The sequence below is a fragment of the Ammospiza caudacuta genome, chromosome 9 (genome assembly GCF_027887145.1).
Source record: "Ammospiza caudacuta isolate bAmmCau1 chromosome 9, bAmmCau1.pri, whole genome shotgun sequence".
Taxonomy (NCBI): Eukaryota; Metazoa; Chordata; class Aves; order Passeriformes; family Passerellidae; genus Ammospiza; species Ammospiza caudacuta.
Genome location: NC_080601.1, coordinates 7,291,454 through 7,311,261, shown reverse-complemented (window position 1 = coordinate 7,311,261; position 19,808 = coordinate 7,291,454). Strand labels below are relative to the sequence as shown.

Below are 19,808 nucleotides of genomic sequence, written 5' to 3'. Positions count from 1 at the left end.
GACCCTGGTGCTACTCATGGTCTGATGGGATGGATGTTCCTTTCTTGTTTCTTCTTTGTTGTGTCCCCCAAAATCTCAGTCTTGGATAAAATTCCAGTTCTCATCTGTCCTGTTTTAAGTGCTGGTGGGGGCTTAGACAGCCCCTGCCCATCCCCTGTCCTTTGGGGATGCTTGGGGTGGGCTGCTCTCTCCCTGGACACCTCAAACTCCTCTCCATGCCCAGAGCCCCATCCTGGCCTGGCTCCAGCTACCCACAGGACTGTGCCCATCCAGATTTGGGATTGCTGAAGGAATAAACCTTGGAACAGTGACATTCCTTGGTCCCCAGCCCTGGTTGTGGAGATGTTAAAAACCAGAGAGCTGCAGATAGACAGCACACAAATACCCTCTGTGGGATGCTGGAAAAAAAACCCAGAGAACCACAGCATCCAAAAAATCCCAAATCCTGCATTTAGGATTCTTGTAGGGCCTGACAGCTAAACAACTGTAAATGCTTAACAAGCTCCAATAATGAGTACCAATTTTGCATGCAATCTCCTTAATTCTTCAGAGAATCATCCAAGCCTGCAGAGGATTCTCCCCTCTCCCCCAGGGCCTGGGGTCAGATCCCAAATTAGCATCTCCTGATCCTGCTGGTGAATTCGGGAAGGGACACGATGTGCAGGAGGGAGCCCTCGAGTCGTACACAGCAGCTCGGGCTGCCGGCGCAAGTTTCCCGAGTTCCTGGGACTTCACATCCCACGCCAACAAAAATAAAACAAAGGTGGAATTCTGCCCTTCTCCCCAGCACGTAGCAGGGCACAAATGGCTCCACGTCGAGGGGAGAGGGACGAGCAACTGTGAGGAGTAGTGAGTGCTATATTTAACAGCTGGCGAGGCGCCCAAATTCCTGGAAAATTCTTTTTTTTTTTCTTCCTAGGCTTTGGCTCGAGCTTGCTCTCGTGTAAAACAGCACTGGCACCTAGTGGCTGCTGGATCCAGGCACAGCATCCCAAAAAAGCGTGCGGGGAAGCTGGTCACTGCCTGCCAACAGCCACCATGCTGTTACAGAGCAAATAAAAGCAAATGAAAGCAAGTTTTCTACACACAAAATATGATGAAAACCCCCCAAAAATGCTCCCTAAATTCTGCCCACTAAACACAAGGTGTTTCACAAGGGGACCTGCTGTAGGGCACAAGGGGCTTTCCAGATATCCTAATTCTGGCTCTCAACACTCCCTCTCCCCTGCTTTCTAAAAACTCTCTTTTGGGGTCAGATGTTCATGGTTTAGAGGGTAAATATTTTAATGTGCAACTCAGCTTGGCTTGCTTAAACATGTCCTAAACATATCCTACTGAAAAAAACCCTGCTGTTGGTGGGGTGGCTGGGTGGGTTATTAGGGCAGGACATCAGGAGCATCCCCAGGGATTTGATTCCCAGTGATGTTCTTTCAAAGCTCTCTCTTTTTCCTGACTCAGTACTGCAACTGCTTTGAGCTCCTCCGGATGGGGATCTCTGAGACTGATTGCAGCTGCTTGGAAATGAATAATTCATCCTCTCCTACTGATTTTAAAGAGAGGCAAAATTATCTGATTGATGATTCTCTGAAGAATTAAGGAGATTGCATACAAAATTGGTACACATTATTGGAGCTTATTAAACATTTACAGTTGTTTAGCTGTCAGGCCCTACAAGAATCCTAAACCCAGACCTGAAATACGTTTTCTTCTCCCTGTTGCCCCTGATTCTACCACTTACAGAGGGCAGAGGAGATTTAGGGACTGTGGAGCTGTCCCCACTTATGGCAGTGCTGGTGGGTGGCAGCTCAGGAGGGACCTGCCACCAGCACTGGGTCAGGGTGGTCATGGCTTTGTCCAGGCAGCTCTGAAACCCTCCTGGGAAGATCCTCTACATTCCTGGGGTGAATTCCATTTTTTGTGGTGAAACCCTTTCAGCCAACAGGTTTGGGCACTGTCCTTGTACCCTGCAGTGGTAGCAATCCAAGCTGTGCTTGGATTAACTCTTATGTGGGTTGGAGAGGGACCACAAACCCTTCTGGTGACCCACCTGTAGGTGACTCTGGGTGGCCTGATGGCCTTGGGTCCTTCCTGATGCTCCAGCAAGGCAGGCTGGGGTCTGTTCAGGGCAGCCTCACCCACAGCTTTGACTCATGAATACAGTTCTTACTGATTTCCATCTAATTCCCTCCAGGAGAGCCTATTCACCATCAATACACACAGGTTTAATGAGTAAAGAAGAATTTACATCATCATTACAATAAGAATCAGCTGGAATCTGGCCTGGCCAGGACAGAAACCACTTGACTGAGGAGACTCAGCTGTAGGGAAAAGACAAAACTTCCCAGGGAGTCAATCTTTGCACATCAAATGACAACCAGCAGCACTCGAGGGGCAGCAGTGACCAAAAAACCCTCCCAGAGCATCACGGAATCACCTGGAGTTGGAGAGGACCCACAAGAGCCCAGACACCAAATCTCCTGTTCATTCCTTTAGGGAAGGGGGCCACCTATGGAGCTGTGATTTGAAATGCTGAGGATGAGCCCTCAAAGGGGACAGAGATGACACGAAGGAAGTTGACCCTCTTCTTGTAGTGCCCGAAGTAGCGCAGCCGGTACACGCCGGCCTCCGTGCCAGCCGGGATGTGCCACTCAATGGTCACATTGCTCCGGCCACGGGTGCCTTTGCTCCAGTAAAACCTGCAAAACAGGCCCAAAACTGCAGTCAGCAAGGAAATCCAGGTTTCATTGGAGCTCACTGTGTGCCACGAGATAAAATAAACTTCCCAGGAGCGTCTTAAAGTCCTCACTGTGCAGGGGCAGAGCTAAACTGAGAGGCAGAATATTCACTTAAATCACAAAATCTATAATTATTGAGCTCAGGACTTTTGGCACCCATTCCCACATCAAAAGCCCGTTTTCTTTTACAGACTCCTTGTGCAAAAACCTTTCTGTTCAAGCCCCAAAATCTGCAGAGAATGCTCATCCTTGAAACCCCACACATCATCTGGACACGAGGGATTTTTCAGCTGGCTCTGAGGGAGCCCTTCTTGGGAAGCTGAGGAAGATTCACCTACAGCTCTGGAAGGTGTCACCAGCCTTGCTGCTTTGTGGATACTTTTCCAGAAGGCTGACATCTCCACCCTTCACTTTTCTTTCTTCCAAACTTTTATAATTTTTTGTCTGTCTATTCTGCACAGCACATCTGGCCAGTTTTCCCTGTGAGTCTCTCCTGTTTTCTCTTTGGCATCTTATTCATCCCCACAGTGTGCCAGAGCAATGAATATAGGCTAGGAACAAGCAGGACCTCAAACCTTCTGTAATTCCTGCCCTTCCTTCTTCCTTTCCCAAATCTGCAAGCCTCCATTCCAGACTCTGGAGCCAAGGGGAACACCAGTTTTGCCAAAATAACCCCCTCAAGCACGAGCTGATCCTCCTCTGGAGAGCATCACCTGCAGGGCCAAGACTAACCTGGGGCTGGGAGCTCTGGAATGAAGCTTCACCTACAGCTCTGAAAGGTGTCACCAGCCTTGCTGCTTTGTGGATATTTCTCCAGAAATCTGACACCTCCTGCCTTCACTTTTCTTTCTTCCAAGCTTTTAAAAATTGTTGTCTGTTTATGCTGCACAGCACATCTGGCCAGTTTTCCCTGTGAGTCTCCTGTTTTCTCTTTAGCATGTTATTCATCCCCACAGTGTGTCAGAGGGATGGATATAGGCTAGGAGCAAGCTGGACCTCAAACCTTCTGTAATTCCTGCCCTTCCTTCTTCCTTTCCCAAATTTGCAAGCCTCCATTCCAGACTCTGGAGCCAAGGGGAACACCAGTTTTGCCAAAATAACCCCCTCAAGCACGAGCTGATCCTCCTCTGGAGAGCATCACCTGCAGGGCCAAGACTAACCTGGGGCTGGGAGCTCTGGAATGAAGCTTCACCTACAGCTCTGAAAGGTGTCACCAGCCTTGCTGCTTTGTGGATATTTCTCCAGAAATCTGACACCTCCTGCCTTCACTTTTCTTTCTTCCAAGCTTTTAAAAATTGTTGTCTGTTTATGCTGCACAGCACATCTGGCCAGTTTTCCCTGTGAGTCTCCTGTTTTCTCTTTAGCATGTTATTCATCCCCACAGTGTGTCAGAGGGATGGATATAGGCTAGGAGCAAGCTGGACCAGAAACCTTCTGTAATTCCTGCCCTTCCTCCTCTCTTTCCCAAATTCCATTCCAGACTCTGGAGCCAAGGGGAACACCAGTTTTGCCAAATTACCCCCCCAGATATCATCTGGAGAGCATCACCTGCAGGGCCAAGACTAACCTGGGGCTGGGAGCGCTGGAATGAAGCCCTTCAGGTTAGACTGGAATGAGTCCCTGGATTCTGTGGGACAGGGAAATTGCTCAGGGCACCCACCTGGTGTCCCAGGAGGCGTCATTCAGCACCACACGCCAGCTGCTGGAAGTGTTGGAGTATCTCTCCACCGTCAGGAAGTTATGCTCAGTCTGGAACAAAAACACCAGAGTCAGGACAGACACTGAAGGGACAGGCAGGTCCCACCTTCTGTGGCACTTTAAACTGGATAGGGACTCTGCTTCCTCATGCTTTACTGGCAAATGTGGGAATTACTGTTATATTTTACTGCCAAAGCACAAATTTAAGCTGATAAACAATGCAAAGAATTTATCTGTAGGAAGAAAATAGGCAGTCACAATGTCCATGCAAGGTGAGAGATGGAATGAATTAAGTGCTTTTCTAATTTCCCTTTGTTTAGTTAAAATAAAGCAGCAGGGTGGTAGGATGGGAATTAGAGGCCAGGTTTGTCCTGGATACCAGCCTGGCCTAACACATACAACTTCAATAATATAAAGAGATCATAAACAGCCCAAATTCACTTTGTTGCCCCAAGAGCTTGCTGGTGGTGTTAATTCCCAAAGCACAGCTCTTCCATCTTCCTCTGGTCTCCCAGCAAAGAAAAAAATCAAATATCCATTTGATATTTGATCAAAATACCCAAATATCCATCAATCCCAAACAGCCCAGTTCCAGCATCATCCCATCAATCCCAAATACCCCAGTTCCAGCTTCAATCCCAATCACCCCAGTTCCAGCACCATTCCATCAATCCCATCAATCCCAAACACCCCAGTTCCAGCATCCTTCCATCAATCCCAAACACCCCAATTCCAGCATCATTCCATCAGGCTGAAACCCCAATTCCAGCATGATTCCATCAATCCCAAACATCCCAATTCCAGCATCATTCCATCAATCCCAAGCACCCCAATTCCAGCATCATTCCATCAATCCCAAACACCCCAGTTCCAGCATCATTCCATCAATCCCAAGCACCCCAGTTCCAGCATCATTCCATCACACTTACTGCGTTCTCTGCAGAGTTCCTGGGGTTTGCACCCACAAAAGTCACTTCAGCAACTTCTCCCTGGGTGTGAAATTGAGATTTGCATTAAAGGCTGAGCAGCACATTAAGAGCATCCTTTGAAGAGCTCATTTGATGTATTTAAGGGTGGGTTGGTTTTGTGGTGTTTTAGTGTGCTTGGTTTGTCGTTGCTGTTGTTTTAAATTATTTATAATTCGACTTGTTGCAGCAGCAGTGGGCAATTTGTGCTTTGAACTGCTGCTCTGGGCCTTGATATTCCACTTGTCCTGTGTGCTGGATGAACTCCATCACTGCACATAGAAAAGGGAGGAAATAAGGGAGATTTTTCAGAATGCCTCCCTGCCTTACTGCAGGGAGTAAGGAGACAGCAATGAGGTGAAACTCTTGCTCTGAACATCTTATCTAAATGCTGAGCATCGCAAACAGAACCATTTCTGACACTTTGATTTCATTTCATTTACATTCCACGGCAAAGGCATCAAAGGTGACCTGACTGCTGCTTGTAAAAAATCCCTGTAAAATATTTGCCTACTTCATCAACTGCTATTTTGTTTTGAAGCAGAAGGGGAAATCTGCTTTGTGCTGAGTGAGGGGCTTTTATTTCCCCCTTTATCCACCCATTTTATTCCCATTCAGTGCATGGGCATGGAAATGCTCTGTCCCTGCCTACCAGAGACACGAAACCTGGTTTGGTCTGAGGGCACCACAACTCACTGGCTTGTGGGGTGAGGGGCAAGAACTTAAAGGCAATTTCTCCAGCAGGTTTTAGGGCTTCCCTGAAGCTCTCACCTCTCGATACTCCGGTCTCACTTCTTCCAGCACATCCCCAAAGGTTTTGCTGGCCGGCGCGCTCTCGACGCTCAGAGAAGGCAGCAGGGTCAGGCTGGTTACGTTGAAAACTGGGGGCTCTGGACCAGGGGACAGCTCCTGAGTGCCATTCTGGGAGAGGGAAGATGTGCTTGTTAAACATCTACCCGAACAGCCAGGATTCCCTGAGGAACCACAGCTCTGCCTCCCAGCCTCTGCTGGCACAGATTGTAGGAATAATAAAGTGAGCGTGAAAGCAAAGCAGAGGAGCACAGATCCAGCTGTGCTCTGCCTGCAGGAATAATCCCTGCAGGACACCTGCTGCTCCTAAACCCAGCCCCAGAACATCCCAGGATATTCCTGCCCACTGTTCCTGCCCATTTCACGTGGTCACAGTGGTGATGGGCACTGCCAGGTACACCAAAACCACAGCAGGTTTATTTCCCTTTTGGTAGAAAAGCAGCAACTTCAGGCTGTGCTGAAAGGTTGGAGGTACTGATTTCCTCCTCTTTGAGCTGCAAAACCCCCAGAATTTCTCAAGTGGTGTCAGGGCCCCATTACAGGAATTATTTTCATACCATTTCTCAAGGCGGATTCAGAAGAGAAAGCACAGCAAGTGGCCTCAGTAAGGAACAGCCACCACTGACTTAAGATTTAGATGTCCCCAGCAGCCTGTGGCATGTAGGAAATGCTGCTTACCAGAGCAATAGCCTTGGCCAGGCCCCTGTACAGCTGGATGTAAGCAGAAAGGGTGTGTGGCCCATAAATAGTTGAGGCAGCCTCGTATCGTTGAAGCTGGAAAGGACAAATTTGGGAGAGGAGGGTTGGGAAGGCCCCTGAGTGGTTTGCACATCCCATCCCAGCCAGCTCAAGATCAGCACTGGGTTATTTATTCCCTTTCTGATAAGGAGACAGCCCCAAGAACTTGCCAAAGTATTTCTGCTGCAATTTCAGGTTCCTCCTCATTCTCCAACCTGCTGCAAACAAGGAGGGCCTGTTTGCTCTTCCAGTTTTTACCCTCTTTGCTCTTCCAGTGAGCACAGTTTTTACCTTCTTTGCTCTTGCAATTAGCACAGCTTTTAACCCTCTTTTAAAGGCCCATGATACAACTTGCCACCCCTCCAACTTTTTGGAGTGGGATTCTTCCAACCCCAGTTCTTCCAAACTTCCCTCCTGGTTCTCCCTGCCCGTTTTGTGGCAGAGGAGGAGAACTCTAAACACACATAATTTCACATGAATGATTAGCCCCTGGAGCCAAAAGGTGAACTCACTTAGACAGATTCAATCCCCAGTTTTAACATTTACCTGGTATTCCTCATAGGTGGCGATGTAGTGGGTGTAGACATTGCAAAGACCTGCAATCACAACGTTCATCCCTGGTGATCCATGGGAATCAAATTCCTAAGGAAGGAAATAAAACCCTTACCTTGAAACAAGTGCTTAATGCACAACTATATTGGGTTTTTTATTGTTGATATATTATTATTATTATTATTATTATTATTATTATTATTATTATTATTATTATTATTACTACTACTATTATTATTCAGGACAGAATACAAAGTTATGGTGGGAAGGGGGCTGGATGCCCAGGAATGCAAACATACAAGAGCAATTTTCCTTTTTTAAGGTCACCTATTCACTCTCCAAAGAAAAAGAGGACAAATGGCCTCACATTCCAGTAAATCTAGGGGGGGGTTTTTTGGAAGCTGATGTCTGTATACTCCTAAAAAAATCAGGGGTGTAAGTATGAGAAAGGCCCAGTGAATTGTGGAGACAGCATCTGGGATTGGGATTTTATTTAGGCTGCAACCAGGATGTGTCAATCAAATGGAAAAAATACTTTTGCCTTTTTTTTTTCAGTTGTTCTAATGTTGCAGAATTCTGGTAGGGATTAAGGAGCTGAGCCCCTCCATCCCAGAGCCAAGCTCCTGCTGGCATCAGTTGTGCCTGGATCCCTGTGGAATTGCCTTAATGGACTGAAACCCGATCAGTTGCTGTTTTGGGGAGGATATTCATTCTTCCTGCCTGTCAGGAAGCAGATGGAAAATCTGTCTGAGGAAAATGGGAGAAGGAAACATCTGTGGGACACGAGCCCCGTGAGCCCAGCTGGGAGGAGAGGAGGGAAGAAGCAGGAGCTGAAGAGAATAGAGTTCCAGATGTGCTGAGCTCAGGGGAACCTCAGCTACTCACCCTTTGAACAGCCTCCCGCAGCCTGCGTCCAGACATGGTCCTGGGGCATGGAGGGAACAAAGTCAGGCTCCAGAATCATGGAATCCCAGAATTATTGAGGCTGGAGAATCCCTGCCAGCCCCTGGAGTCCCAGCGGTGCCCGGTGCCCACCTTGTGCCCAGCCCAGAGCACTGAGTGCCACCTCCAGCCCTGCCTGGGACACCTGCAGGGCTGGGCACTGCAAAGCTCCCTGGGCAGCCCCTGCCAAGGCCTGAGCACCCTTTGCATGCAGAAATTGCTGCTGCTGTCCCAGCTGAGCCTCCCCTGGCCCAGCCTGAGGCCCTTTCCCCTTGTTCTGTCCCTGTTCCCTGGCAGCACAGCCCGACCCCCCCTGGAGTTGGGATCTAAAGCAGGAATTGCTGGCTGGACTTGCAGCACTCACCAGGAATTCCCACAGCACTGCCCAACATCCTTTAAAAGTCTCTGTGCTCAAGTTCAACCAAAACACCTGAAAATATTTCACACCCATCACCACAGCCAGGGAGGGGCTGGAGGCACCCCAGGGCAGGGTAGAAATAAAGGTATTGGAGATAAATCATGATCCCATTTAAATTTGCATCACTGCACCACCAACAGTCAGTACAATTCATCCTTGGGGCGTTTGTGGTGCCAAAAACAGAATCAAAGCTAACAAATTCCTTTGGTTTCCTTGAAGCTGCATTTTGTTGCAACCAAAACGATTCAGGATGCCTGTGTGCATCTCAGTCATTCTCAGGGTGAGTCTGGGGACAATTCTGAGCCTGCCCCCCTTTCTACCTGCAGGCAGAACTGCTCCAGGAGGTTGGAGGGAAATCTGGCTGCAGTAAATGCAGCAGGAGCCAAGGAATACCCACGTGAACTCCCCGGGCACAGCAAGGATTGCCAGGGACCCGATGGCAACAATCTGCACATCCACGATGTCGGGGTGCCAGGGGTGGGGCCACGTCATCTGAGGGGGAGGAAAAAGGGCATATAAATACTCTGGTTTAGTAGAAAATAAATAATCTGAGGTGTTTTCCTTCCTACAGCCATCATCCAGGCAGATACATTTATTTATTTAAATGTACTTGTAAATTAATTAATATATAATATATAATATATAATATATAATATATAATATATAATATATCATATATCATATATCATATATCATATATCATATATCATATATCATATATAATACATTATATATTATATATAATATATAATATATAATATCATTACTATACTATATATTATTAAATATTATATATTTTTTTATAATATATTTATATATAATTTATTTGTAAATTAATTTTTATATTTTATATATTATATATTATATATTATATATTATTTTATTACTAATATATAATATGTATTATTACTATTATATTATATATTATTCAATATTATATATTTTATTATAATATATATTTATCTAAAATTTATTTGTAAACTAAATTTATTTGTGAAACACGTGAGAACGTGTTTTACCTTCATGCGATGTCTGACCCTAAGAGTCACATAAGGCACAAGTGAATACTATAGATAAGGCAAAAAACCCTAAATAAGGTGTTGCTAGAGGGGCAAGTTTAGGGAAAGTGGGTAAAGAAGGTCAGGGTAGCGCCTGGAAACCTTTCATCTGCATGGAAAAAGGATAGAAGTGGGATTGGTGAGGAGATGAAAAATCCCATTCCAGTAAGCCAAAAAAATTTTTTTTTTCTGAGGAGCAATTTGCTGGGGGCAAACCATGAATGACAAAAGCTTGTGAAGCACATCAGAAGCAGGAGGGCTGCCAGAGCATCCCTAAAATGTGCAAAAGCCCTAAGAATAAAGTGTAATTTACTCTCAGTAACACAATCCTGCATGGAGGAGGAGGAGGCTGGGAGGAGCTGGGGCCTCTTTTGGGGACAGCTGAGGTGAGGAGCTGATGGAACACGGAGTGACAGCAGGGAAGCTTTTAACGAGGCTGGTGAAAGAAATAACAATGAATTTCCCTACGCAGATGGCCTCGTTTAAGTGCTCTGAAGAACCCTGGACTTGATCCCTGTGCACAGCAGCAGCATCTGCCTCAGTGCCAAGGGAGCATCAGGTGGGAAAAGGGGCAACAATTTCCAGTTAGAGTTGTAAAGCAGAGCTCAGAAAACACCAGGCCGTGCCCTGAGCATGGGGATGGGCTGGATCGGGGGAGCAGCAGATCCCAGGCAGCCCATGCTCCATCCTTGTTCTTCAGCAGGCATCCCAGAGCTCCCTGACAAAGCCATGATGGATTGGGATCCCTGACCCCAGCCCAGTGACCCCTGCACCCCCCCCAGGTGTGTCCTTACCTCTCCTGTGTTGAAGAGGATGGGCTTGGGTTGGTGGCAGGCTTTGGTTTCGTTCGAGGGCTCTCCCAGCAGCTGGTCCCGGATCTGATCCCAAAACGGGTCCCCTTCCACTGAGCCTTGAGGGGGAAACACCTTTAAACTCTGTTCCTCAGCTGCCCCTGCAGCTCTCAGACACTCCCTGCTCCCAGGGAAGGAGGACAAATGAGCAGGACAGTCCCAAACCAGCTCTTTCTTCTCCCTGTTCCCCATCCCATCCCCTTGCTCTCCTTCCTTTGGCCATATCCTTTTCCCAAATGGCCACAGACAAACCTGCAAGGTTTGTTTGGTTTCCTCCACCTTCCCAATTTGGATGCTGTGAAGTGACTGCAGGGCTGTCAGTCCATCTGGGGGATGCCCCACTGGGATTTGCCCCAAATTACCTTGGGTGAAGTTTAAAGCCCCCACTCCGTCAATGGTCCCCGCAGCAAAGCTGTGCCCCAGGGCTGGTTTACAGGTCTGGACCTAAATCAGGAGGGGAGAAGAAAAGGAAAAAGAGACATTTTCCCTCACTGTGTCAGGTGTTGATGCAGGAAAAAACGGGACAAAGCCCATTTTCCCTGCTGGTGGCAGGTGCTGCTGGGGGAACAGGGGGTTTCCTGCTGCTCTCACTGTGTGTGTGGCGTTGAGCTCCACGGACACGTTGCTCATGTTCACCCACTGGTGGGCTGAGCTCAGGGGTCCTGTCACCTCCTGGGAGGCCTTTTCATACAGCTCCTAAGGGACACATGAGGTGGAAAAAAATCCCTGTGGGACAAGCGGTCAGGAACAGCCGTATGGATATTTGCTCATGTTAATGTGTGGCCACATTTCCCTTCACAGAGAAAAGCAAGGCACAGTTCTTCCCAAGAATATTTCTGAGATTCACATTCTCTGAACCTCAGAGAAAGGAAAAACAATTCTTATCTTGTTTGATGTGCCTGTGTTTGTGCAGAAGTAGAATGCAATATGGAGATTGTTTATCCAGAGTGATGGGGTTTTGTTTCCTTGTGTGTGTTGGGACTGTGGGGTGACAGCCACGAGATTCTGTGCATTATGTGCAGAGTTGAGTGCTTGGCAGGTTCAGTTAAGATGTAATGTAATATAGTGTAATATAATAGAGAATAATACAGTACAATAAAGTAATTATTAGCCTTCTGATAAGATGGAGTCAGATGCATCATTCTCTCCCCTCGTTGCCTGCAAATTCTATATTAATGCAAATCTCTAATTCCCAAAGTCCCTTTGTTTCTGTCACCTGCAAGCTCTCCCTGTCTCAGGGAGGGAGGACACTTCTCTTTTACAGCTCAAATATGTTGCAGCAGGATGGCAACTCCCCCTGGTTGCATTTCTCACATCTTAGACCAAGCAGAAAAAATCTTTTTTGTGAGAAAGAAGTTTTGCTCTACTCACTGCCTCGAAGTGCTGCTGGTATTTACTGCACTCCTGACAGCTGACCCACAAGTGTTGTGTGGTGGTGTCTCTGAGCTCTCTCAGGAGAGTTTTTCCCATCATGATGCCTTTGAGATGAATGGGAGGGAGGGGGAGAGGATGAGAGGGGACATCCTCATCATATCCCAGTGAGGAATGCTGAGATCAAAACCCCAAACCAGCATTTTCAAATGTCAACACCTGCAAGGATGTAGCTAAATAAAAGTATGTGTTTTAAGTCTAAATTCATGTTAAATTATGTTTTTAGGTCTAAATTCTAAATTTTTAAGTCTTAATTCTAAAATATGTTTTTTAATTCTAAATTTCCTCAGAAGTGTTCTACCTGAGGAAATTTTTCCCTACCATTAAGTTTTCCTACACTGTCCTAACAAATTCCAGGCTCTGAAGTCCTCTTGATTCCACAGCAGGCAGAGGCATCACCAGTTGGTTGCAGAGCTCATTTACCCAATAAAAACCAAACCAAGGAACTTTAGAGTGATTTGAATCTACAAACATTCACCAAAGCAGGTACAAGACAGATAGACTATGGAATGTAGGAGATAGAATATGGAATATCCAGAGGGGAGAGATCCATCAAGCTGCTCAAATGAGCATGAATTCCTGTCATAGCAGCACTCGCACACACTCAGAAAGCAGAACATCCCTTACCTTTGCTTTCAAGTAGATGTTTTGCCCTATAATCCTGGTGCTCTCAAACATATCCTTCCCGGGCCCCTTGGCCATGCACATGGATGCCTGTTGGGAAATTTGTGTGGTGATCAGTGATTATGGAGAGAGCATCTGGCACAGCCAGGCTGTGGGAACTGAGGGCTTCTTGCAGGCCACATCAAAATTAGCCACGGGGTTGCTACACTCAGGTTAAATTTGGGGTGAACAACCGGAAAATCGGGTGCGCGAGGGACAAAGCGCGGTAAATTCCTGGAATGGCACCCAGGATGGCCCAATAAAGGGGGATTTTTTACTTTTTTGTGCCCTCCCCATGGCCAGTGGTGAAGCAGAGGGTGGAGACAGGTGGGACACACTCACCCCTCCGATGGGACAGGTGCTCTGGGGGTTGTCACACGACTCGCCCGTGTTGGCGCAGAAGGGGCCCCGCGTGTTGGGGGACACGTCTCCCAGGTTGGACGAGGCAAAGGCGGCCACAAAAGAGCCCTGCCAAGGACAGAGGAACCAAGCAGGACTCTGGATTATTCCCAAAGTCACTGGGAGCTCTGGACTGGGGGTTCAGGCACATCCCAGGAGGAGCAGGGGAGGACTGGATGCACACGGTGCCATTTCAGGGGGAGCTTCACACCTCCTGGGTGTGCAGTGTTTCCTCGTCTCCCTCTTCCACCTCAGCTCTTCCTCAGCTTCTCATGTTGCTGATCAGATGTTTATGGGTCATTGGAGCACCTGGCACAGGATTTTTTCCCTTCCAGGCACTCACCATGACTGATTTATGGGGTGAGAACTATTGGAGCTGACTGCAGGGGCACTTCAAGGCTTGAACACTTCCAGGATTGGGGCAACCAAAACCTCCCCAGATTTTAATCAAAATAAATCTGAGTTATTCCTCCAGTCTGAATTACTACCACTGATTATAGTTTGGAAAGTCAAGAACACACTTTCCAATTTCCCTTCTGAAAAAGGAAATAAATCAAAGCAGCCACCACAGTCCTTATGTTCCTGTGTGTCCCTGCTGTCCCACCTGACCCCTCCCTGTCCCAGCCCTGTTTCCCCCATTCCTTTGGGTGCTCCCACCTCTCCAGGGAGCATTCCCTTGTTCTTCTCCTGCTCAAACAGGTAGGAGGCATAGCCCACGTTGTCACTGTTCACCAGGTGGTTGGAGTTGTTCATGCTCACCGGGTGCACTGCAAACCAGCTGAGGAGGAGGTCAAAAGTGAAATTAAAGTGAAATTACAAAAGTGAAAATGCTCTGTTCACTCTATGCAGCAGCAATTGACCTATTGAATTTCAATCCTATTGAATTTTCCTATTCCAAATTTGTGGGAATTTTCTTTGGGAGAATACACACAGAGACTCGTAGTGCTTAGGGATGGATTAACAAGAGTGGAATATTCCCATCCTGTCCCTTCCTAACCAGGGGGACTGTAACAATCCACACCTTGAGACCACAAGAATTTGTCACTGTCATTATCAGGGCCACCAAGAGCTCCTTCAGACCCGAACTGACTCTTGCAGTAACCCATAATTCTATTTTGCAGAGATTTTTATATTCAAAGAAACCAGGAGGAGTCAGTGATGTAAAAAAAAAAAGGTGGGAAAACAGAACACCTTCATTCCTACAAAAATAATGAGGGTGTGGAGAAAAACCTGCTGCTCTGCTGGTCAGTACCTGATGAGGCCTAGCTCATGTCCTTCCATATCCACCATCTTCAGCAGCACCATTTCTTTATCCGTGTTGGAGGAATACCTGGATGGGAACAGAGCAGGGAAATCCCATCAGTCAGGGCTGTGCTCTGATGCTCTGCAGGTTAAATCCCCTCTAGGCTGAGCAAGGATGTGAAAAGGTCATTCCAGGTACCACCAGCACACAGCAAGGCCTTGGAGAAGCGCCTGGACCCAGGTGGGAAGATGAGGGGACAGCTGTGGTTGTCACTGTCCCCAGGCACTGCTCCTCCAGGGAATGGAGAGAACACTAATTCGTGCACCAAGGATGGCACTTCAATGCCCTCTGACTCTTTATTTGTTAAATAAAGCACAAGGTCACATCCTTGACCAATTCCTCATGCTTGGAGAGGGCAGCTACAGCTTTCAAGCCCTTTTCAAACAGTTAATTTCTTTTCTCCTGCCCAGGGAGGTTTTACCTGTTCCGCTCGGACTGCGGGTTGGCGAGGTAGGAGAAGGGGCTGCGGTTGATCTGGCTGTTTTCTACTGTGCCTCTGTTTATGAAGAGCCTTCCTTTCTTCATGTTCTCATGGGCAATATCTATGCTCTGCAAAGTAGCAAGACAGGCACTGTCAGTCTGTGGGAGGTTATCTGGAAAATCTCTTTCTTTCCCTCCCTGTCCATCCCCAACCCTTTCTAGTAATCTGAGGGTGCTTGCTTGGGATTTTTTCCTAAACTCATGTAAAATTCTCAAAAATTACGACAACGTTTTTAAACTACCAACAGCTGTCTCTGAAGAAAGGGTTGGGTGCAAATCTCCTGCTTTTTGAGAATACAAACAAGCAAGCCCACCTCAAAGCAGGCTGTGCCACCCCAAACACCCCAGCCAGAGCTGCGCTGGGCACCAACACCCTGAAATGAGTGACACTGACCTTCACAATGCCATTCACGATGGACTTGAGGGTTGGCTGGATGAGGCCCCTGCTGGTGATCCAGAACAGGGTGTACTGGAAGTACCCCCCGGGCCCTGAGTGGGTGTGGGTGCCGCTGAGGATGACGTTGTCCTGCCGGTACAGCTCGCCGTACTTGCTGCGCAGCTGCTTCAGCACCTGGGCGGGAGAAAGTGCTCCTAAAAACCCCTCCTTGTGCTCAAAAACACCTCCATCCATCCATCCATCCATCCCCCTCCTCACCCTTCTGCTTCCGCCTGGCACAACAACGGGCTTGTAGCTGTTGGCTTGGCAGGAGGCTCAAAATAGGAATATCTGGTACAAGACCTTTATATCCAACCCAGAGCGCATCCCAGATCATCCCAGGAGGATCCACAGTCCTCCAGCACCTCCCTATCCTTGTCACTGCTTTGTAATGAAGGGATGGGACTTTTTTTTGGGCTAAGAGCCATTTATTGCTCAGATAAACATCAGTCTCAGAGGCTGTGAGATTTTAGAGGAGCAAGCACTTGGCCATAGCTCAAAGTAGTCAGAAGTCTCTTCATTACAAGGCAACATAAAACTTTCTATCCCAATGGATAGATGCCACAAGGTTTATTTTGCTTTTCTAACCTACCTCCTTCACTTCACTTTTGCCCAATGGCCTTCTGCCACACTTATATGCTTCTATTATAACTTCTAAACTCTCAGCTCACTCTATACAACCACACCCCTACATTATAAACCCTTCACCATCTTATCAATGCAGTTTTCTACATTATAAACCCTTCACCATCTTATCAGTGCAGTTTTTCACTTACTTAAGGCATATTCTTACTTACAACTATGGAAACACAAGTTTATGGCTTTTCTGCTTAATATCTGTGTGTTTTATTTTTACATCAATCCAAACTTCTCCCAAGGCAGCAGATCAAACCCTTCACTGTCTGTGGAAGTTTCTATTTTTCTAATTCCCATCCTTCTGCTGCATTAGAGGCACCACAACAATTTAGTTGTGGTTCCAATGACCTCCTGGTAATCCTCCCACTAGCAGAAGAGCAAGCAAAGCCCAGCCTCATTTACTGAGCTTTTCTCCAGCAGAGACACCATCCCAAGAGTTCCCAAAGATTGCTCCCAGCCCTCGCTTGCAGCCCCCGGTACCTCCAGCCTGACTCTCTGGGACACCATGCCGATGTCGGCGCTGACGAAGACGACGCGTCGCGAGCCCTGGGGCTCTGCCACGATGAAGGCTCGGCTGTAGAGGCGGGACAGGAGCCCCCCGCCCACCTGCTCGGGGTTGGCATAGCCCATCTGCAAGAGAGGAGCTCGCTGGGCATTTCTGTTGGTCACGGGGACTCTGAGACACGTACGAGTCTCTTTTCCCAGCCTGGCGGTCGAAGGAGGAGTCAGGATTCCTCTGTTCTCATTTTCCTCACCAGGTTTCCTCTTTTCTCGTTTTTTGTTTATTGTTTCTTATCTATAATATTCTGTCTCTGGCCTGCTGAGGTCTGTTCAGCAGGTCACACAGAGGCACTCTGACTGCCCTCAGAGGAGATGTTGTCTTTTATACTAAAAACTACATGTACATTATTTACCATAACTTCCCAATACCCATCACCAATGTTAGACAGTGAGCTTCTACTCTAAACCAATCCAAAAGTGCCAACATCACCCAGAAGATGGAGGCCAAGAAGAAGAAAAAATAAGGACAGGCCACACCCAAATTCCTCTATCTTGAGACCGCGAGCTCCCATTCTAAAAACCCCAAAAATCTATTTTTCACCCCGTGACAAACTAACTATTATTCTACTTAAACTCTCCTGACTTGTAATTCTTCATAGAAGGTTGGTAATTTTTTTCATGGGTCATAAACAAAGGCACAGGTGTCTTGGGCTCTGTGCCAGGGTCTCTGAGCCCCCTGGCAGGGGCTGGAGCCATCCAGGACAGCCAGAGGGATGTCCTGAGTTCTGACAGAGCTCCATCATAAATATTGAGCCATTTATTCCTCTGCTTTTTCCGTGGGGTCATTCAACAACTCCAAGCTTGCCCTGCATTCCATGGAATGGTTGGGCTTGGGAAGGGGCCTCAAGGCCCACCCCCTTCCAACCTCCCACCAGCCCACATTGCTCCAAACCTCAAGGAAATCTCAATTTCTGTTTGAAGGCAACGCACATTTGGCAAGGCAGAGGCTCTAAACAGGAAATCCTGCCCAAAAAATACTCCCAAAGGATGAAAAATATCAGTATTTCAGCAACCCCATGAGGAATTCCCCCAACTCACCAGAGGCACCTGTGCCACAGGCCCCGTGCAATCAGCTCTGCCAACACCCACCAAGTACTTTGCCTTCTCTGCTATGTTGTCGATGCAATCTGTGAGAACATCAAATGGCAGATCAGGGAACACACCAGCAGCACAACTGGGCACAGAGGAGGCCAAAGGGCTCTGGCTGAGTGCTCTGAGGGGATCTCTCAATGTGCAGAGGCTGTGAAGGCCCTGGGGTGGCAAGGCAGGCATGAGGAACCACCCAGGGATCTCTCCAGAGGGTCCCTGGGCTGTGTCTGATGGGAGGAGATGCACAGAACCAGCCCAGCACTCCCAGTTAAACCCTCCCAGCCCACCAGTACCACACAGGAACCAGGTCCAGGTGCTGTTTGACACAGCCAATTCAGCTCAGCTGTGGTAAGAAAAAGGGATGGTGTGTCAGGAGCTGTTGGGAAAGGACTAGAGGAGAGAGACATCCAACACATCCTGTGTCCAGTGCTGGTGCCCTGGTCTTCCCCCCAAAAAACCACAGTAGAGCCAGCTGAAGCTCAGAGCTGGGAAAAGCAGTTCTGAGCAGTGATTCCCAGGCAAATGGTGAGGAAAATTTCTCCCAGAGGAGATCACATCTCACCCCAGCCACCAGGAAGGTGCAGGAATCCTTCCAGGATGGGCAAACCCGTGGAAGAAAAGCCATGGATGGCTATCAAATCATAATCAATCAGAAAAGCTATCTGCATGGCAGGAAATCCCAGAGCCACAAATCACTGCAGGCTGAGATAACACTGTGGGAAAACATGAAATATTTCTGTGTGCTTGCCCTGTTCCCACAGCCCTGCCCAGGCAGCTGCTTTGGGATCAGGGGATGCTCTTTCTTCCCAGCCTGGCCTTTCACTTGGAACACAGGAGAAGGGAAACACACTGGCCACAGGCTGATGCCACTTCTGTCATTTAAAATGGCACCAGCCAACTGAGACACCCCTTTAGAAATATCCTTCCTCCTCCTCCAAGAGCTCTGACACAGAGGAGAATCACTTATGCAAAACTCTGACATGTTATAGCCTAAAACCATGAAGTTTTGAGTTCCAAATGTGAATTATATCCAATTTGAGACCAAAATCTGGAAGCTGGAAGGTCCCAGTGGTGGGATGTTGAGTCCAGCTCCTGACACCTTCATTCCCTGTGCCTGGGGATGGGCTTGGAGGAATCAGGGGGCTGTGATGGAGCTGGTCAAGTCCTGGGAGTGAGGGGCTCTAGCAGGCCCAGAGAGGGAAGGGAGGATGGAAGGAAGGGATGGATCCCTGCAAACAACCCCAGCCCACCCCGGGGCTGTGCATCCATGCCCAGAGCGCTGCTGCGGCGCTTGGGTGGAAGGAGCACGAGCTCGGTGGTGGTGACAGCTCAGCAGTGACCTGGAGACCTCCACCTGTCCCCCCTCACTGAAATCCTGCCCTGGGCACCCCTGGAGCACAGGGCTGGGGTGGCTGCACTTGCCATTGGTGTTTCTGGCGAGGAAGTGCAGGACCAGCAGCACCACGGTGAGGGAGATCATCAGCACCAGGCACACGATCAGGATCAGCTCCAGCCTGGAGAAGGAGCACCGGGACCTCTTCCCAGCCATGGTGGGGCCGCTGTGGGAGCAGAAGGGAGCCCGTGGGACATCCCAGCGAGGGGCACATCCCAGGCAGAACTCACATCCACCCTCACAGAGCTGTTTGTTGTCGCGGTGGTGTGAGGGTCCCCAGGAGGAGGGGAGAGAATTTGGCTCCAAGTTCTCAGAAGGTTGATTTATATTATATTATATTATATTATATTATATTATATTATATTATATTATATTACTACATTATATTATATTATTATGTTACTATATTACATCACTATATTATATATACAGTATATATATACTATATATACAGTAATATAGTAATATTACTATATTACATTATTATATTATATTATTATATTATATTACATTACATTATATTACATTATAATACTACATTATATTACTCTATTACTATAATACATCACTATATTATATTACTATATTACATCACTATAATATTATATTACATCACTGTATTATTATATTACATTACTATATTATTACAT

General features: G+C 47.5%; 1 protein-coding gene across 1 annotated transcript; it reads right to left on the bottom strand.

Annotated features, from left to right (window-relative positions):
• Positions 1 to 2,500: 2,500 nt before the first annotated feature.
• LOC131561459 (putative neutral ceramidase C) lies at positions 2,501 to 19,314 on the bottom strand. The gene is made up of 20 exons (XM_058810764.1): positions 19,188 to 19,314; positions 17,715 to 17,803; positions 16,596 to 16,745; positions 15,438 to 15,614; positions 14,985 to 15,112; positions 14,513 to 14,590; positions 13,918 to 14,038; positions 13,204 to 13,329; positions 12,826 to 12,912; positions 11,359 to 11,463; positions 11,130 to 11,211; positions 10,711 to 10,826; positions 9,256 to 9,350; positions 8,384 to 8,423; positions 7,493 to 7,588; positions 6,887 to 6,982; positions 6,170 to 6,319; positions 5,363 to 5,422; positions 4,396 to 4,484; positions 2,501 to 2,696 (listed from the first exon to the last, which is right to left on the bottom strand). The coding sequence occupies exons 1-20, from the start codon at positions 19,312 to 19,314 to the stop codon at positions 2,507 to 2,509; spliced, it is 2,202 nt and encodes a 733-aa protein (XP_058666747.1). The 3' UTR covers positions 2,501 to 2,506.
• Positions 19,315 to 19,808: the final 494 nt, after the last annotated feature.